Raw genomic sequence first — 19,802 nt, forward strand, 5'->3', positions numbered from 1 at the left:
CAATTTTGCATGTTTTATTGGAATATTACTCTTGTGTATTTCGTGTGCAGTTTCTTTCAATTTAGAAAAAGATTTTCTCTAAAATTAAAGAAATATATTTTTAAATCCTTTTGAAATGGAATTGTCAATCTTAGCTCTGTGTGGGGTTTGGATAAGCTTTTACAAACGTCATTAATGACCAGTAACAGTTCATACCCAATAACTGAAGAGTGCAAATTCAAGATGGATCTTATTTTCAGGAAAGACAATTGGTTCTTCATTTGAGCACCTTCTGTTGCTTCCCTTCTCTCTTTTAGAGCTTCTCAAACCCTGTCTACATTAAATTTAATCTTTTAACAGCATTTAGTCACTGTTTCCATACTGTGGCCAAGGCAAGGAGAGGTTCAGGGTAAAAACTGGCCCATATTTCATCAGATGTTCCATCTTTGGGCTAAATCAAAAAATATCATATGTAATTTTGAGTTGTTTTAAGGAACGTCATCAATCTCATTGCAACTGAGGCCACATCTCTTAGGGACAAATGAAAATGATGCTTCATAAATGACACAGATAATACATCTAGTTTTTCTAGATGTATTTCTAGAACAAGCCTAAATTCTGGCTTGTTCATCTTTTTCTCGAGCAACCATTTTAGCTCCATTTTCATGGACTTACCTTCAACAATCTTCTAAATCAGTACATAAAATTTAAGGTTTTTTAAAAAAAGTTTTTCACTTAAGTCAAAGCCTGTATTATATTACCAAGAGTAAAATCAGTGAAATACTCATTAATTTCCACTTTTTTGTTTTCATTTTTGGAAGTTCATCAATATCAATAATAAATGTTAGTTGTTCAACACGAATTGGCCCCAGGCACAATCTAATGAAATGTCCTTATAACAGTTGCTGGGTTTTGTCTATGCACCTTATGTCCAGCCATGGATGTGAGCACGGCTGGCTCACTCTCTCTTGTCTTTTATTTAGGGTGGCGTCTGTTTCAAGGACTGAGAGGGTGCAGAGCAAAGGACTATCAAGTAACAGCAAAACACATAAATGCACCAGTTTATATTTCTTTTAAAAATCAGGCATTTATACCTCACACCCATTAGGATGGCTTCTATCAAAAAAACAGAAAATAACAAGTGTTGACAAAGTTGTGGAGACACCCAGAGCCACTGTGCACTGCTGGTGGGGATGTAATGGGCTGTGGCTGCTATTACCATAAGACCCAGAAATCCTGCTTCTGGGTGTAGACCCCAAAGAATTGAAAGCAGGGACTCAGATATCTGTTCATAACAGCAATATTTACAATAGCCAAAAAGTGGGAGGTCTTTTCCTTAATTAAAAAAAGAAAGTCATTTGTGACTTCTGACTTAAAGCAAGATGAAAATCACCCCCTCAACATTTGTGAACTATTGGGGTGGGAGGCAGGAGGGACAGAAGGAGAGGGCTTGGACCTCAAAAACACAAATTTCATCTCGAAAATCAGAACCCAAAAGGATGGAATGTTAGCCCACATTGAAAACCCACCAAAAAGTCTTTTTAAGCCAGACTGCTTTTTCCAGAGTGGCTACACCATTATACATTCCCACCAGCTATACTTGGTTTTTACAATTAACCCGAGAGTCCTTTTCGTTTGTGAAGTGAGCTTTCTCTTCCCACATACTGATGTTGTATATTCCCTTAGTCTTACTTCTGCTTGTAATGCTTTCTCATCTGTCCTTTCCTCTGGCGGTGCACTTGCGATTGGGCACTTTGTCTCCTCAGGGGTTAGAAGGTCTAGGTCCCTTTGTCAGCTTTGCAGGAGTTCTCTTTACAACATTGTAAATGCCACATATGCCTCCACTTCCTCTGTCATGCAGAGGCAAACGAAGAGAAAGTCTCCTTCTGTCAACGACCTGATTATTTTGAGGACATGATGCCACCCGTGAGCACCAGGAAGCAAGCCAGAGAAGAGACGCAGGAGAGAGGCTTGTCCCAGGTCCCGGGGCTACCCTGGACTGTCGTCTTCTGGCTTCTGGTTTTGAGAGATGATCCATGTTCCTCTTTGTCAAACAGAAAGAATGCCTGTGCCTGACAGACTGGGCTTCCAGCTGTGGCCCTTCATCCGCTTGTCATCACAGCTTCCTCCTTGCAGAGGACCCAGGTGGAACTGGCCATTGCTTCCCAACCCCCTGGACACATGATGGGCCAAAGGTCAGCACAGGACTCAAATCAGCCCAGTGAACATCTGTTCCAGAACTTGTCACAATGGAGATAGTTGACAGGAGCCTTTTCCTCTCAGGCCATGGTGCACGGCTGCCTGCAGCCATTGTATTCCCACCAGGGAGAAGGTGCAGCTGCAGCAGGAGAGAACTGTCAACTTAAAAAGTGTATCCGCCAGCTGTTTTACTCACAAACCATGTTTATTTGGGAATAGCCAAAAAGAACTTCAATTCAGGAGGTACATCCTACAGCAAACCATAGGCAAATCCAGAAAACAAACCAGGGAAGAGGTTTTCTCTATAAGAGAAAAAGGGGGAGAGGGCGGGGCTATTCTAAAGGAAAGTCCATACAGTGAGAGTAACAGTTCAGGGCAGCAATGGCTTCTCATTGGCTGAGCTGCAGTGTTTCTCATTGGCTGAGCTGAAGCGTTTCTCATTGGCTGAGCTGAAGCGTTTCTCATTGGCTGAGCTAAAGTGTTTCTCATTGGCTGAGCTAAAGTGTTTCTCATTGGCTGAGCTTCCACGTTTCTCATTGGCTGAGCTGTTGCTGGGCAATGAGAGGAATCTTCCTTCATAGTAAAGTAGTTTTACTTTTTGCCCAAGATGCAAGGGAGTCTCTTCCTGTTCGCTGTAATTGACGATGTGTGATGGGGCATGAGAGCACCCCCTACAGGTTTTCCCGACTCCAGTTTAGGTGAGGTTTCTCTTACTCCTTGCAGAGAACAAAGCCACCTCGAGCACACACAAATGGAGGGTGGGGGCGGTGGGATGAAATCCTCCCTGTCACCTGCCCTACCCCTGCCCTTGCCAGCTCCGTTCAGCTACCTCTATCATCCTGACAGTTACCCTCATATCTTTGCAATAACTCCTCCATTTTTGCATAAGCTAGTTCAAGATTGATTCTGTGAACTGCAAAAGAAGAATGCTGGTAAATGTAACAGCAAAGATGGAAAATCAATACATGAAGCTGCTTTGGGACCTGCCCATGTCAGGGGCACCACTCCTCTGGATCGGGCCTTGGGGAGCTCGAGACATCCATTTCACACATCAAGCACCTTGCTCAGCAAAGTGTGTGGCATTTTACATACATATTACATTTTTAGAAGCACTGTTCCAGGAGGCATGGCCTGGCTGAAGGCTTTCCCTGTCTCTTTCTCCCATGAAATGCAATGCCAAGCAATATTCAAACATCCCCCCAGAGCCTCTTCCCTATACCTAAAGGTGAAAGGGCTGTCTCTCTCTCTCTCTCTCTCAGCTCTTGGCCACACATATAGTGTTTGTGTTTGGGATTGGGTGAGAGATAGGGCACCGCCTACTTGAGATCAAGCATCTGACAGCATATCCAATGACCATTCTAAAAATGGAGGAGTTACAACCCCTCATTGCTTTCGCAGGGCAAAAATTGTGGATTTGTGACATCCAATTACAACTCTGTTACCATATTTGGGATTATGGTGGGACAGTATAAAAAATACTTTAATAGATACATTAAAGAGACAGTACATTTCAAATTGGTATTATTATCATTTTTTTGCTGAGGGAGATTTGCCTTGAGCTAACATCCATTGCCAATCTTCCTATTTTTGTATGTGAGCTGCTTCCACAGGATGGCCACTGACAGACGAGCAGTGTAGGTCTGCACCCGGGAACCAAATCAGGCTGCTGAAGTGGAGTGTGCTGAACTTAACCACTAGGCCACCACAGCTGGCCCTTAGGAGATCATTAAAAGCAGAAGACCACTTAGGGGGCCATTGTAGTAGTGCAGATAACAAGGACTCAAAAGTTTACCTACTGAAGCAACATTGAGATGGTAGAATAACAGGACTCATGATTCATTGGCTATGCAAATTGAGCAGAGGAAGTCAGGAATGATACCTGGTGTGGTGGTTGGTGCTATGTGTCAACTTGGCCAGGTCGTAGCACGCAGTGATTCAGTCAAACACTAATCTAGGTGTTGCTGTGAAGCTTTTTTTTTTTTTTTTTTGAGATTGGCACCTGAGCTAACATCTGTTGCCAATCTTCTTTTTCCTCCCCCTCCTCCTCCTCCATCTTCTTCTTCTTCTTCTCCCCAAAGCCCCCAAGTACGTAGTTGTATATCCTAGTTGTGAGTGCCTCTGGTTGTGCCATGTGGGATGCCACCTCAGCATGGCTTAATGAACGGCGCCATGTTCACACCCAGGATCCAAAGCAGTGAAACCCTGGGCCACTGAAGCAGAGCGCCTGAACTTAACCACTTGGCCATGGGGCCAGCCCCACTGTGATGCTATTTTTAATGTTAACATCTTCAATCAGTTAGTTGACTTTAAGAAAAGGAGACTTTCCTCAATAATGTGAGTCTCATCCAGTCAGTTGAAAGGCCTTAAGAACAAAACTGAGGTTTCCTAACGAAGAAGAAATTCTACCTCAGGATTGTAGCATCAGCTCTTACCTGTGAGGCCCAGCTGCCCGCCTCCCCTACCGATTTCACTTGCCAGCCCCACAATCACATAGGTGAATTCCTTGAAATGAAGGTCTATATCTATACGTATCTATCTAGGTAGATAGACGTACATATTTGTATTTGTATCTGATATCTATCTATCTATCTTGATTCTGTTTCTCTAGAGAACCCTGACTGATACACCTGAGTTTCTATCTAGGGCACTATATGGTGAGTGGAGCGTTCACAAAGGGAAGTGTAAGAGCTGGAATAAAGACAATTGTAAACTGAATCTAGTAGCATAGTAGAAGGATTATACACCATGACTAAATGGGATTTATTCCTGCAATGTAAGGATGGTTCAATATGCAAAAATCAATGTAATACGCTACATTAATAGAATGAAGAAAAAATACATGATCATCTCAGCAGATGCAGATAAATCATTTGACATAATCTAAAACCCTTTCATGATAAGAACATTCAATTAACTAGGAATAGAAGGGAATTTCCTCAACTTGATAAAGGGTATTTATGAAAAACCCACAGCCAACATCATACTCAGTGATGAAACAGTGAAAGCTTTCCTTCTAAGTTCAGAAATTAGACAAGAATGTCCACTTTTGCCATTTTTATTCAACGTGGTACCTGAACTTATAGCCAGAGTAACTAGGCAAGGAAAAGAAATAAAAGTCATCCAAATTGGAAAGAAAGAAGTAAAACTATCACTATTCACAGATGACATGATCTTATATAGAGAGAAAACCCTAAAGAATCCACAAAAAACTGCTAGAGCTATACAACGAATTCAGCAAAGTTTCAGCATACGATATCAACACACAGAAATCAGTTGTATTTCTGTATACTAGCAATAAACAATCCGAAAAGGAAATTAAAAAAACAATGATTCACTCTAGTGTCAAAAAGAATAAAACACTTAGGAATTAATTTAGCCAAGGAGGTGCAATATTTGCATACTGAAAATTGCAAAACATTGCTGAAAGAAATTAAAGAAGATCTACGTCAGTGGAAAGCCATCCTACGTTCATGGGTTGGAAGACTTAACATTGTTAGGTTGGCAGTACTACCCAAAGTGATCTACAGAGCCGATACAATCCCTGCCGAAATCACAGCAGCCTTTTTTAATTTTATTTTCTGTGGAACCGGAAAAGCCAATCCTCCAATTCGTATGGAATTGCAAGGGGCCCAGAATAGACAATATAATCTTGAAAAAGAAGACCAACGTTGGAGGATTCACACTTCCTGAATTTCGAAGTACACTACAAAGCTACAGTAACCAAAGCAATGTGGTACTGGCATAAGAATAGACATAGAGACAAATGGAATAGAACTGAGAGTCCAGAAATAAACCCATACATCTATAGTCAATTGATTTTTGGAAAAGTTGCCAAGGCCATTCAAAGGGAAAGAATAGTCTCTTCAACAAATGGTTCTGGGACAACTGGATAGCCACATGCAAAGAATGAAGTTGGACCCCTACCTCACACTACATACAAAAATTAACTCAAAATGAATCAAAGACCTAAGTGTAAGAGCTAAAACTTTAAAACTCTCAGAAGACAACAGGGGTAAATCTTCCTGATCTTGAATTTTGTAATGGATTCTTAGATATGATATCAAAAGCACAAGCAACAAAAGAAAAAATAGACAAATTGAGCTTTATCACATTTTAAAAATTTATGCATCAAAGGACTCTATCAAGAAAGTGAAAAGACAACCTACAGAACGGGAGGGAATACTTGTAAATCATATATCTGATAAGGGTCTAGTACCCAGAACATATAAAGAACTCTTCCAAACCAACAACAAAAAGACAAACAGCCCAATTAAAATTGGGCAAAGACTTGAACAGATGTTTCTCCAAATATATACATATACATGGCAAACAAGCACATGAAAAGATGTTCGACATCACTAGTCATTAGGGAGATGCAAATCAAAACCACAGTGAGACACCACTTCACACTCATTGCAATGGTATTAATAATAATAACTACAATAATAACAGTAACAACAATAATAAAATAATAAATAACAATAATAATAAAAATAAGTGTTGACAAGGATGAGAAAAAATAGGAACCCACGCACATTGCTGGTGAGAATGTTAAATGGCACACCCACTGTGGAACACAGTTTGGTATTTCTCAAAAAGTTAAATGTAGAATTACCATATGACCCAGCGATTGCACTCCTAGGCATATGCTCAAGAGAAATAAAACACATGTTCACACTGAAACTTGTACACAAATGTTTATAGTAGCACTATTCATAATAGCCAAAAGGTGGAAACAGCCCAAGTGCTTGTCAGTGGATGAATGGATGAACAAGATGTGGTCTATGCATACAGTGGAATATTATTCAGCAATAAAAAGGAATGAAGTACTGACACATGTTACAACATGAATGAACTTTGAAGACATTACATTAAGTGAAAACATCCAGACACAGAAGGTTGCCAAGTGTATGATTCCATTTATATGAAATATCTAGAAGAGGTAAATCTACAGAGAGAGAGCAGATTAGTGGTTGCCAGCTGCTAGTGATGGAGTTGGGGGAACAGGGAATGGCTGCTTAATGGGCACAGGTCTCTTGTGAGGTGATGAAAATGTTTTGGAACTAGATGGTCGTGACGGTTGCACAACTTTGTGAATGTACTAAATACCACTGAATTGTACACTTTAACATGGTTAATTTCACGTTATATGAATTTCAACTCAGTAAAAGAAAAGCAAACAAATAACAGCAAAAACAAAAATCAATTGCAGAGAGGTGAGAGACTTGAGATCCATTTCTAAGGAAGAAAGAGCAGCATGTGGTGGCAGTGGGATGTGGGAGGTGAGGGGAGGGAGGAGTTGAGGAGGAGACCAGAATATAGATATTGGGTGGACGGTGAATCTACAAATGGAAAGAGAATCCACAGGAGGATTAACAGTTGCTGTTTTTGGAAGGGAGAGGGAAGGCAAAAATGAGGTCAGTCATGCCATGTTGAAACTGAACTGTCTCTAGGACGTTTAAATGAAGATTTCTAGTAGGTATCTGGAGAGAGGAAGGAGCAAGGTGAGGTGCCACATTACTGTCGCCGAATACATGGTCTGAGAAGAAAAGAAGGCTTAGGGCATCACCGGATTTTACATTCACCTTCAGGGGCAAGGCTGGAGAGGAGGCTCTGACTGCCTTAGCTTCAGTCACATGTCGACCAGGTGGGAAGGGAGGGTGGTGTATCCAGATGGATGGTACCACCACGACTGTGTACAACCGACCCTAGGAAGTGCTGCAAACCAAAACTGAGGAAATTTTGCAAAAAGAAAAGGGGAGGGGATGGATGTGGGATAGGCTAAAACAAGAGAGATTCATTACAGTCCACCCCTTGACTACCCAATATCCACATAGGTACCTCTTTCCGTAAAGCAATTGGAAACTTTTCTCAACCCTTTCCAACATAATGCAATTATTGCATACATCTGAAAGTGCTCTCTCCCTGTCCCCAAAGGGAGATAATCCAACGTCTGCTTCATTTATTGCATCCTGTCTCACATCTAGTGTTTCTGAGCCATGTCTCCTCCTTTATTTCTGGCAAGAGTCTATCACATATTTTGCATCTTATGAACTTAATGTTGAATTTACCTATTGCTATCACATCCTAGTAGGAAAGAGAAAGGAATAAAATATGGCTATAACAAAAAATACGACTACGACACATTAAGGAAATAATTATGGAAGGGGCCACGGTGCTTGTTCAAGTCTGAGGCAAACTTATTTTTTCTTTTGTGAGTGATCTACTACTTTTTTCTGGATGCTTTTATTGTATTTAACCTTTGAAGTAATTTCAGTAGTCGTGCTGCTCTCTATTATTTTCTTAGTGCACAGTATTGAGATCAGATATTCCTTTAGTTCAGGAGAGATTTCTTCTGTTAAAGCTTTGACTCTAGATAATTTGGGTAAAACACTGGCCAACACCAAAATCCCACCGCCCCCTTTTCATCGTCAGTTTACCTATTGGCATAAGGATTCCTAAAGAGGCAAAATGAGATGACTCAACATAACACGTCATATACTTTATTGTATATTTGTATATTTCCTAGAATGATCTTGTAGTGCTTCTTTATTTAAACTGTCCATGAGAAAATGGCTGAACACACTTCGAGTTTCACTATACGTGGTGACGCTCAGCCTTTAGGTGCAAGCATGATCCTTCCAGGAATGCCAGGTTTAATTGGTGAGCACGGACACAAAGGAAGAGCCTTGCCCTGCTCCTCGATGCTTGGGCAGCGTTTGCCAGCTCACTTTCATATCACTCCGTGTGTTTCACGACCACTGGTCTATTTTATAACCTCGTCTCATATTTCTACCATGTGTTTTAATAGTCTTTAACGTCATCATTGTATAGAAAACTTTTGTACTATGCAAACTCATTCCCTCTGGAACTGGCTGAAAAAAGCACAAAAACGAAATGCACACTCCACGTTTCATACTGCCTGACTTAAGGAGACAGTCAGCGAACAGGAAAGTGAGGCTGAGTGAGCAAAGCCTTCAGTGCCTGACAGCGCTAGGGGCTGAGCTGGCCGAGGAAGGAACCACCACATCTGCTGCAACAAATCAGCATCCGAGAATAAAAAGCCAGAACCAAATGATGGCTAGAATTTCCTGACCTTCGGACTCCCTTCGCCAGGTGCTCAGGTGTGTTGTGTGATGAAAGATTATCCAGACGCTCTGCAGCCTGTCTGGGTTCCAAAGGCGTTTAGAACCCATCTATGTTGCAACAAAGACCTGCATTTAAAAAATAAAATCCGGATGCACTTGAAAATAGTAACCTTCAAAGCATCCATTTGTCCAGTTTGCTGCTACAGCGAGGCCGAACGGAGCAGACTTCAGGGCGGCGCCGGCGAGGAGCAGGGAGCCTGGGCGGCCCTCCTGTTACGGGAGGGACCTGAAATGCACACGTTGATCGTGGGTGGAGCAACAATCCGGTCCCCGACGCTGGGCGCGCTGTGGCGCTGCTTCCACTTGCCCGGGGACATCCTTCTGGGGTCCCTCCACGGAGGAAGAGCCCTTCATTTCTATGGAGGCCTGGAGCGAGTCGCAAGCCTTCTCCCCTCCAGCGGCAGCTTCCAAAGCTTAACTCGCAGAGGTCCAAGCGGCACCGCTGCACAGGTGGGATTTCTGATGGTTTCTAAAGCTTGACTTCCAGATGAAACTCTTGCCGCATCTCGCGCACTGGAACGGCCTCTCTCGGGTGTGGATCCGCCGGTGCTGGGCAAGGAGGGTGCTGTAATTGAAGGTCTTCCCGCACCGCTCGCACCCGAAGGGCTTCTCGCCGCTGTGGACCCGCTGGTGGCGGTGCAGCGTGGAGAGGCGCGTGAAGGCGCGGCCGCACTCCCCGCATGCGTGCGGCTTCTCGCCCGCGTGCGCGCTGCGGTGCTGCGCCAGGTGGGAGCGCTGGCTGAAGGCGCGCCCGCACTCCGCGCACGCGTGCGGCTTCTCGCCGCTGTGGGTGGCCCGGTGCCTCGCCAGGCGTGAGAGGTACCTGAAGCTCTTGTCGCACGTTTCGCATGTGTGCGCTCTCTCCCCTTTAGTGCTTCTCTCGTGGGTCCCAAGGGGTGGACTAAGGAAAATCTTGGGTCCCCATCTACTGCATTTCTGGGCACCTTCTCCTTTGGAGATTGTCCAGTGTGTCCTGTGTAACTGTCTCTCCTGGAGAAGGAAGTTCTCAAGGCTCCCTAACCGGCCCTCGTGTCCAAGGGCTTCTCTGCAGACCGGTGTTGGAGGCACCACCCCTGAGAAGCTTCCAGATGCTTCTCCTGGAGGCTGCGCAGCTTGAGACATGCTCACTCTTGCAGTCACCTGCTTACATGGAGACCCCTGGCTGGAATCTGAAACAAAAAGAAAGGGCCTATGTGTCCCCCGTGCTGGAAAGTCCACGTGCGCCCTGACCCGCCTCACAGATCAAGCATCAGACCGTCTGCCACACCTCCCACAGGTCATCCCACAGGTGACCCTAGTTCATTGGCTGTGCTCGCCTTCCCCCAAGGGCTTCCTCTGTATGTCCCAACTTTGTGAGGCTGCACCGTCTCTCCATCTTTCTCTAGTTGAAGGCTGTGGCAGATGCTGCTAGCACCCTACCTCAGGGCCCTGCCCACCTAGGATTTCTGCCCCAGCTGCAGTGGACAGCTGTGCTGAGCTCCAACTGCTGCCCACTGCCAGCAGCCTCTGGGGGAGTCCCTGGTCCTTCTCCAGAGCCCTGGGCTGCCAGCTGCACTGCACTACAGGTGCCGCCTGGGCCGGGAATGGAGGAAACCCCACCTCCCTCTCTCTGATGGACAATTCCAGATGCCTTCTGCACACCTCCCAGTCCTCCTGGAGCTATCACACTCCACATGCTCACAGCAACAACTCTCATAGTGACTTTTCTCTCCTCCCACTTCTGAAATTGCTGCCTTCCAGATACACCATTGGTACCCCAAACTCTCAGGCTCTGTGCCCAGGGGACCCAAACTAAGGCGAGTGGTACTGGAAGTGGCGTGGCTGAACCCCAGGAAGAGTTTCTGGGATGGGGCTCCACTGCCCAGACGGCCACAGGCCTCCAGCACAGGGATGAGATGAGAGGGCTGGGGCTGCAGCACCAGGAGGCTAGGAACTTCGCAGGGGCCAGTGAGAAAGGGCAGGCGGGAGGGGAGCGCCAGGTTATGTGGGCGTTTTTGCCCTCTAGCTGTGCAGGGCAGTGGTCTTCAGGAGGACCACAGGGTCGCCTGGCCATTGTAAATGTCCTGGACAGCACTGGGTAAAGCGACAGGCTCAGGGCAGCCAGCCACCACCAGGGGAGGCTGTGAGAGCCAGAGGCCTTCACAGCTCCCCTGAGCCCTCAGCTCCCCGCCGTGGACGTCCCTGTGCTGACTGTGGGGCCCAGGCCACAAGCGAGGCCTAGCACCAGGGGCCGTGCAGGCGCAGGCTGGGCCATCGCTGCCTTGCCTCAGATCAAGGCCTGGAGAGGAGAGCAGGACCTTGGGACTTGGGGTGGGGACACTTGGCGATGGACAATCGACTGTGGTCTTCCTTGAGAAAGACAATGGGCAGCTAACCAGGCTGCTGCTTGACGTGTGGAACAAGAAAAGCCAAGTGATGGGGAGTGGAGGGCCAAGATCAGCAGACACGATAGAGAGCCCAATCTCTCACCCAGATCTGGGCAGTTCACAGACCTAGGGCTGTGGACCGAAGGGGAGGCTGGGTCCCCTTGAGAAGAACAGCCCTGCAAGTTATATCTATCTATATTATATATATCTACAATAGATATATTCTCAATCCTTCTCCAAAGGGCTGGACACCAGGGAAAGACGCACACCCTCGCCCAGAAGGCTGCCGGGTACAGGGTCTGAGCCAACACTGATAAAAGGGCCCGGAAGTGCCAGTGGAGTGGGGGCATATGGAAGCCAGGTGACACAAGGGGTGAAGGACCACGTCATGGACCCCCGTGTGGCCGCCCATCCCCGAGGGTCTAATTGGGATAGGTGCACTTAGCAGGGGAGAACCCTCTCTTGGCCTCCTGGCTGGTGCCGTGAGAGCTCCTATGTCAGGAAGGGCCAAGTGGAAGCCGGGAAACTGCCCCCAGCCCTGGGCAAGGCTGTCAACCAGCAGCAGTGCTGTGCCCACGTGGCCGCCTTGGAGGCTTGAAGGAGGCAGGGACGGTGGTCCAACCGCAGCCCCATTCGGTCCACCTGCCTGGCCCTTGAACCACCCGATGGCTCATGCCTGGTGCTGAGGAACCACTGGAAGCTTGAGCAAGTGTCGGCTCAGCCACAGCCGCTGGGCTGGATGCGGCGCCTAGAACAGACACAGCAACAGCACCTCAGGCACCTAGGAGGGGCTCTCAATGTGGCAGATGTGTTCCTCTCAGCTCCCTTCAAAGAGGATCAAAGTGACTAGCGTATGTCACGGGACCGACCTCAGCACATGTTCATGGTCCTGCCCCAGGGCTGTGTCGGCTCCGTCACAATGGGGTCCACAGAGACTTGGACAGCTGTGACATCCACAGCAGCCCAGTGGTCACTGTGCTGATGACCTCATGCCAATCGGATCTGGTGAACAAACTGGAAGTGGCAAGGGCTCCCGATGCTCTAGAGATGCCTGCGTGGCAGAGGGTGAGTGAACCCCTAGAAAGGGTCAGGGGCCTGCCACATGGGGGAAGTGCAGGGGGCCAGAGGTGGGCACTGCCAGGAGATGAGCTCTTCAGTAGAGGGCAAATGTGGCCCCCGCCCTCCTCCGCCAGGAAGGCAGCTCAGCCTGGTCGGCCTCTTGGGGTTGAGACAGCATATGCCACCCTTGGGGAAACCGCTCCCACTCCGTTCACATGACCCACGGGCTGCCAGTGTCAAGCAGGGCCCAGAAGATGCGAGGGCTGTGTGACAGGCCCCGGCTGCAAGGTGCTGAGGACCTGCTGGGCCCTGCGTGGAGTCCCTGGCCAGCTGCAGGTGTCGAGCCTGTAGATTCTGGGCTAGGCGCGCCTGCTGCAGCAGGACACACTTGCCCTTTCAAAAGTGGTGTCTGATGTGCTGCTGGGCTTTGCAGAGACTGGACAAGGGACAGCAACTGGCTGTGTGGTTAGAGCTGCCATCAGCAGCCAAGTATCGTCAGATCCACCCGAACAGGCCTGGCAGGTCCAGAAGACACAGTAAGTCACGGGAGCAAGGGCCAGGGTCCCCACGTCGGTCAACTCTCTGACACCAGCACCTCTGCCTCAGCTTGTCCCTGGGCCTCCCCGGGACCCCAGTGACTGGTGGTCGAGGGCCTGCTTCCTGCCTGGGTGGGCAGAGGGGGAGGGGCGGAGCTCAGGGCAGCGCACCTGCCGTCAGCTCTGTGGCGAGAAAGAGGTCGACCGGGCAAGGTCACACCTGGGGAGAGGTGTTTGACGGACGGCATGCAGGTCTGCTGCAGGGGAGGCACTCAGAGACCGGGGGACAGGATGGCTTGTCCTTCGGACATCAGCCAGCCTCTGTCCTCAGTCACCAGAGCTTGACCAGTGAGCCCACGGGCAGAGGAGCCTTAGTGCGGGAGGGGCCAGAGCTCTCGCCCGGGCTCATCTAGCTCCTGTTCCTGCCGAGTGCATGACCTGTTAGTAGCAAAGACCAATTCCTCAGTCTGAAACCTGCAAGGGGACTGACCAGCGCTGTGGGCAAGTTAATCACCTTCCACCCTGCAGGGGGCAGTGGCTGGGCCCCACCAACACTGACGTCTACTCCAGATCCAGGTTTGCCCGCAGCACCTTGGCCAGCACCCCACCTCTAGGGCCCACCTCTAGTTCTTTTTTTTTTTGGTGAGGAAGACTGTCCCTGAGCTAACATCTGTTGCCAATCTTCCTCTTTTTGCTTGAGGAAGACTGTCCCTGAGCCAACATCTGTGCTAGTTTTCCTCTGTTTTATGTGGGATGCCGCCACAGCATGGCCTGATGAGCAGTGTGTAGGTCCATGCTCAGGATCCGAACCAGTGAACCCCAGGTCCCTGAAGCAGACCAGGCAAACTTAACCACTATGCAAATGTAACCACTACACCACCAGGCCAGCCCCCAGCCCTAGCTTCTTGATGTGGGAGCCACAGGTCATAGTTTTAGACCAAGGGACCCATTTTGTGGCAAAGGAGGTGAAACCATGGGTGCAGGTCCCCCGGATCCGCTGGTCCTATGATATATGCATCAGCAGAAGCAGCCAGCCTGATGGAACATTGCACGGGTTCAGCCCAGAAGCCAGCTGGGGCCCTCCCTGGAGGGCATAGACATCGAACCGACAGCAGGTGTACAAGCATCCAGGAGCCATCACGCCCTGTGACCCTCTTGCAGAATTTTTGCTTCCTGTTACTAGATCCTTTGGCTCCGCAACAGAGCCTGTATGGCGTGCAAACCCGAAAAGACTTTCAGTCCCACCCCCAGACCTTCAGGGAGGGGAGAAGGGCTGGCAATTGAGTTCAATCGCCAAGGCCCAGTGATTTAATCAGTCTCGCCTATGTGCTGGAGCCTCGTAGAAACCCTACACCTCGCCCTGCACATCTCTTCCAGCTGGCTGTTCCCGAGTTGTATTCTTTATAATATACCGGTAACCTGGTAAGTAAAGTGTTTCCCTGAGTTCTGTGCACTGTTCTAGCAAGTTACCTGAATGCAAGGAGGGGGATGTGGGAACCTCCAATTTATGGCTGGTCGGTTAGAAGCACAGGTGCCAACCTGGACTTGCAATCGGCACTGTAAGTGGGGGCACTTGGTGGGACTGAGCTCCGTCTGCAGGGTCTGCACTAACTCCGGGTAGTCAGTGTTAGAGTTGAGTTACTTCTAGGACACCAGGTTGGTGTTCAGAGAGTTGGGGAATTGGCTGGTTTGGGGAAAACCCTCCCACACATTTGGGAAGTGCTGTGAGAAGTAGAGAAACAGGAAGAGTTTTCCTTTAAGGAGAGGTGATTGGGTGATGACCAGCCAGTGGGCCACCACCATGCACGGCCAGCAGCCATTCCGGGAGGCTGGATGTCTGGGCTGGACCACTAAGTATTTTGGCTCTTGCCCCTGCGCAACCCCACCCCCAACTTTCGTGACTTGAGCCAAGAGTCCCCCTGGCTTTGGCCAGTTTGGCTTGGATTTTCTGTCCCTTGAAGGTGAGGGTTCTAACTGATGCTCGTCCCATCAGGTGTTGCTGGGGTTGTTGGGAGAGAAAGTGAGGCACCGTTCGTAAAGCACCTAGCAAGTGCTGGGCTCCTGGCAAGTTCTCTGCATCTACTGCAATGGTGGCGAAGGCAACAGTGGCGGCCTTTACTCCTCACCTGCTACCTGGCCGCCTGTTTCCAATCTGATGCATGTCCGTGTGCCCAGGTACCGACACCAAGGGACAAGCCAACAAGAGTGCCCTTTATGACTCTGTGTGACTGTCCTTCCATCCAGCTGTTCACGACGCTCACGCTGGCTGGCTGTATATACTGAACAACTGAGGCCCCTGGCTCCCCTCACTCACCCATGCTGGGGTCTTCCAGGATCTCTCCTTCGTTGGCCCCCAGCAGGTCCAAGCCCCAGGGCTCCTTTCCTTGCTCCAGCCGGGAGATCAGATCTGGTTTGGATCCTGGAACTCCTGGCCGAGAGGAAGTGTGTGGACTGAGATGCTGGGACACCCTCAGCTTCCTCTCCTCGGAGGTATCCCTGGGACTGAGGGCTCGGGGGCCCCAGGTGAAGGCTCAGAAACAGGGAGTCTCCCCAGGACCCTGTGGGGGTGGGGAGCAGGGCAGGGGTGTAGGCTCAGGGCAAGAAGGACAGTGGGCTCAAGCAAGGTCTGCAGCCGTGAGAGAAGGGGATGCTCTACTCACAGAGGCCCCAGAGCCCTAGGAGAGGCCCTGCCCTGGGCATGGGCCCAGAGACCCCATCTGTCACCTGGGCCTGGGCACAGAATAGCCTGGCTCTGGTCCCTGAGCCACAGCCAGTCTGGCCCCTCCGGGTCCCACCAGAACTCTGAATGGGGACTGGGGGTGAGGAGGGCGGAAGGCCTGGGTCTGAGACCCCTCACCCAGCGAGGCCAGGTTCCTGTAAGTTTCCAGCATCACGTCCCTGTACAGGGCCTTCTGCTCGGGATCCAGACGTGCCCCTTCTTCCTGAGTGAAGTGCACAGCCACGTCCCAGAAGGTCAGCAGGCCCTGAAACAACACTCATGCTGCACACGGGGTCACCATGTCGGGGGTGGGCAGGGTATCGGCACACAAGGGGGAGGGGACAGATGGCAGGTCAGCAGGTACTGGGGAATATGGGTTGTGGGGCACTGGGGGACCTAATGATAAGGGGCACCAGCACTCCCTACCCATCCTGTCCAGCTGACATCATTTCTCACCTCCCTCCATCCCCCCAACCTGCTCCCCACTGTCTTCTTTGATTAATGTCCCTCCCCAGCCTCAGGGAGGCCTCCGGGGAAGAGAAGGTGGGGACAAGGGAAGCCCCCTGAGCCCCTCGTCCTGGAGAGGACCTGGGACTCAAGGGCCCGGGTGCAGCGGGCTCCGAGGAAAGACCCTCTGGGAGGCAAGGAGCCCCAGGTCCCGGGGGCAGACGCGCTCACCTGGGGCCAGGCGGCCGGGAGGCTGCGCGCCATGCCGGCTCCCGGTCCCCCCGGGCGAGGGCAGCGGCGGCGGGCTGCGGAGCGGCGAGTGGGCAGGGTGGGGGCGGCCGGCCCGGGGGCTCCAGACCCAGCCCGGGCCCTTCCAGCGATGGGGCTCCCGCGGGCCTGACGCTCTGCGCGAACGTGAGCCCCGGGTGCGCGGCTCAACGCACCGTCCAGCCGGGGAGCTAGAGAAGCCACTGCCTGGCCCGGCCTACCTGGGGCGCAGCCGCAGCGCCGGGCTCCCGGGTCCAGCGGGAGCTACAGGAGAACCCGCTGCTGTCGGGGAGCCGCGTCCCCGCGGACCGAGCGCGCCCCCGAGCCCGGACGACCCTGCCCGTGCGCGGTGGGCGGGGCCCCGGGCTCCTCCCCTCTTTGTCCCCGCAGGCCCCGCCCCTTCCTCCTCCGCTTGCGCTGCTCCGCAGGAGCCCCCACCCCGCGCCGGCCTCGACTCCGCCTCCCGCGCCTGCGCTCAGCCCCGCCTCCCTGAGTTACCTGCCCTGGCTCACCTGGGATGCTTGCTGAAGGCGCAGACTGCTGGCCTTTGGCGTGGGGCTTGTGGTTCCGCCGGTCTGGCTGGACTTGGGAGTCAATTTAGCAAGTTCTCCCGGAGATACTATTGAAGGCAGGCTTAGGAACCCTGTCCCGGACACTCCTGTTCCTAGGACAGGCCGCATCCCCTCCACCGTCTGGCCAGTGCCGCCCTGGGCCCCTGAAGAGGGTCCCTGCCCTGGACCCTGACCTCAGAGGGCCTGCGAGTCACACACACACGCCCACGCGCGCGCCTCTGTCCCTCAGAATCAGGGCTTGGCGCTGGCAGAGCTCTGTCTTAGAAAAAGGAAAGTGGACGGAAGAGGAGGGGAGGGGACGGGAAAAAGAGAGAGGCTACTGGTCCAGATGTCAGGAAGGTTTGTGGTTGTGCCCAGCTGGTGTCGGAAACATACTGCTTCCAATTACAAGGGGGACTTGAGCAGCAGACATGCCGCTCAGGTGAGAGGAAAGACGATGAAGTACTTCTCAAATCCTTGGCGTGCAACTGATGCAGCATAAGGAAGCGGCAGTTTGTAACAGTAAGGACGATCCCTTTTCCTGCTTTTCTTTTGTGATCACACTGCAGGATCAGGATAGACCCCCACCCAAAATTTGGTTCTGATGTGGATTTGTGACCCCGCACACACACACCAAGAGGGTTTGAAATGATTTACTACTTCATTAGGAAGCTTTTCTGGGGCAGCAAGGCAGGCCTCCAAAAACGGCTTGAGGAAGCAAGGAAAGCAGATTGGTCTGAAATTTTGATTGTGGTTAGAGGGTGGGGCCGGGATGAGGGTTCCCACTTGCAGGCAGGGACTTGAAGGGAGCGCCTTGGCTTTCTTATCAGCTTGCCCAGATGTGGGGCCAAGAGAAGAGGGAGAGGTGAGAAAATCTGTCAGCACTGAAACGTCTAACAACAGTCAGACTATTACATCTTTAAGCGCCCCTCTTTGGCACTGCTGACTGTAATGGCCCCTTGTGAATCCTTGCGTGCTCCCACATCTCACCCCCTGACCAGACAGAGCAGGTACTTGTGAACACTGCCCTTCCCCAACTTCAGTTAGATTGTTTCACTTCAAAAACCTCGCTTGGGCTGGGCTGTTATAGTCATCACAACCCAGAGGTGGACTTGGGGTCCACTGTGCAACTCGAGGAGGGGTGGACAGCCGGCTGCAAAGCAGAGGGCGGTTCTCTGAGGCAGGATGGCTGGCCCCCTCCCTGGGTGGTATTTCCAAGTTCCCATGGCAACAGGCTCTCTGCAGCCGGACTCAAGCAGCAGACAGCGTCTCTCCCCGAGGGCTCACCAGCAGCCAGGTGGGTAAAGGCGGGTGGCCCTCTACAGTGACACTCACTTGGGCACCTTCAGCAGAGTCCTTCCCAGTAGACAGGCCTGTAAGGGAAGCCATGCAACCCAGGAAGCTTTTCGGTGGGCTTGAGATGAAGCATATGCAGTTTTGGATGCTCATACTGGTGGCAGTGGCTCACACTGGAGGCCTCAGCCAGGACAGCCCCCACTGCCCCTGTGGAGTTAGGGTGGGCTCTGTCTCCCTCTCCTCTGTCCGGGTCCCAGGGTCCCTCTAAATGGCTCCACTTCTCAGATGCAGCCCCAGGCCTGTGCTGAAGGCTGGGAGAGGCCCAGCTCTGCTCTGACCCCTTAGCTTTAACTCCATCCTATTTCTAGGTCTTAAATGGGGATGAGTGGGGGTCTCTTTGCAGCCCTCACGTGCTGACAACACCTATCAGGTGTAATTTTCTATATATCCTGAAGCTTAAATCACCATTGCTTCATAGTTTACAAGACATGTACTTCCCACTTACTATGGCTGCAAGACTGATTTCTTTTCAAAACGATTATTCTCAAGACCCTATTTCGATGACAAGGCAGTGTGTGAAAGGGCAGATTGCTAATTCATCTTATCAGGAATACTGGCTCTCCATATGGAAAAGAATTAAATTAGATTCCAACATCTCATCATATTCAGAAATAAATTCTAGATGATTGGAAGGCCTAAGCATTAAAAGTAAAAATTTAAAACCTCTCAAAGAAAAGACAACACTGTTAGGATCCTAAGACAGAGACAGAAGCAGAGAATATACGTGACAAAGGAAAAGGCAGACAGATCTGTCCACACCAGGATTAGTGAAGGACGCATGTGACTCTGTGGAGAGATAACGGTAGGGGATTTGCAGCATATGTAATACGCAAATAATTTGTACCCAGAATAGAAAACAAACTCTACTGAATCACAAGGAAAAAGATAACCAGCCCAGTGGAAAATGGGCAAGGTCATTTTAGGAGATGGAGTTACAGAAGAAGTTTGAATGTCTAATAAACCCAGAGGCCTGGCCTGTCTGGCTATCAGATTTGCTCATTGAAACACCCAGGAGGGGTGGGGGCTGATGGAGGGGTCCAGGAGAACACTTTGGGGGGATGGAGATGTTCTCCGTCTGGATTGTGGAAGTCACATAGGAGGAGTCATTTGGCAAAATTCTATTTATCAAATATATTTATTTATTTATTTATTTTTAAAAGATTGGCACCTGAGCT

The 19,802-nt window shown here is 50.2% G+C and overlaps 1 protein-coding gene across 2 annotated transcripts; it reads right to left on the bottom strand.

Moving 5' to 3' along the window:
- Positions 1–8,398: 8,398 nt before the first annotated feature.
- On the bottom strand, positions 8,399–17,090 carry LOC106841911 (zinc finger protein 251-like). 2 transcript variants are annotated; one of them, XM_014858197.3, is made up of 4 exons: positions 16,685–17,090; positions 16,145–16,271; positions 15,602–15,715; positions 8,399–10,495 (listed from the first exon to the last, which is right to left on the bottom strand). In XM_014858197.3, the coding sequence occupies exons 1-4, from the start codon at positions 16,715–16,717 to the stop codon at positions 9,741–9,743; spliced, it is 1,029 nt and encodes a 342-aa protein (XP_014713683.2). In that variant the 5' UTR covers positions 16,718–17,090; the 3' UTR covers positions 8,399–9,740. The 2 variants fall into 2 exon arrangements, with proteins under 2 accessions (XP_014713683.2, XP_014713684.2); XM_014858198.3 differs by having other exon boundaries at positions 15,602–15,712; positions 16,685–16,856.
- Between the last annotated feature and the right edge of the window lie 2,712 nt (positions 17,091–19,802).

The sequence above is a fragment of the Equus asinus genome, chromosome 12 (assembly GCF_041296235.1).
Source record: "Equus asinus isolate D_3611 breed Donkey chromosome 12, EquAss-T2T_v2, whole genome shotgun sequence".
Taxonomy (NCBI): Eukaryota; Metazoa; Chordata; class Mammalia; order Perissodactyla; family Equidae; genus Equus; species Equus asinus.

Bases quoted from the DNA above. Each gene is read 5' to 3' on its own strand.
- LOC106841911 (XM_014858197.3), bottom strand. From the start codon at position 16,717: ATGGCGCGCAGCCTCCCGGCCGCCTGGCCCCAG. The intron at 16,272-16,684 runs GTGAGCGCGTCT...GTGTTGTTTCAG, and splicing joins TCCCGGCCGCCTGGCCCCAG to GGCCTGCTGACCTTCTGGGA. The intron at 15,716-16,144 runs GTGAGGGGTCTC...CCTCTCGGCCAG, and splicing joins CAGGAACCTGGCCTCGCTGG to GAGTTCCAGGATCCAAACCA.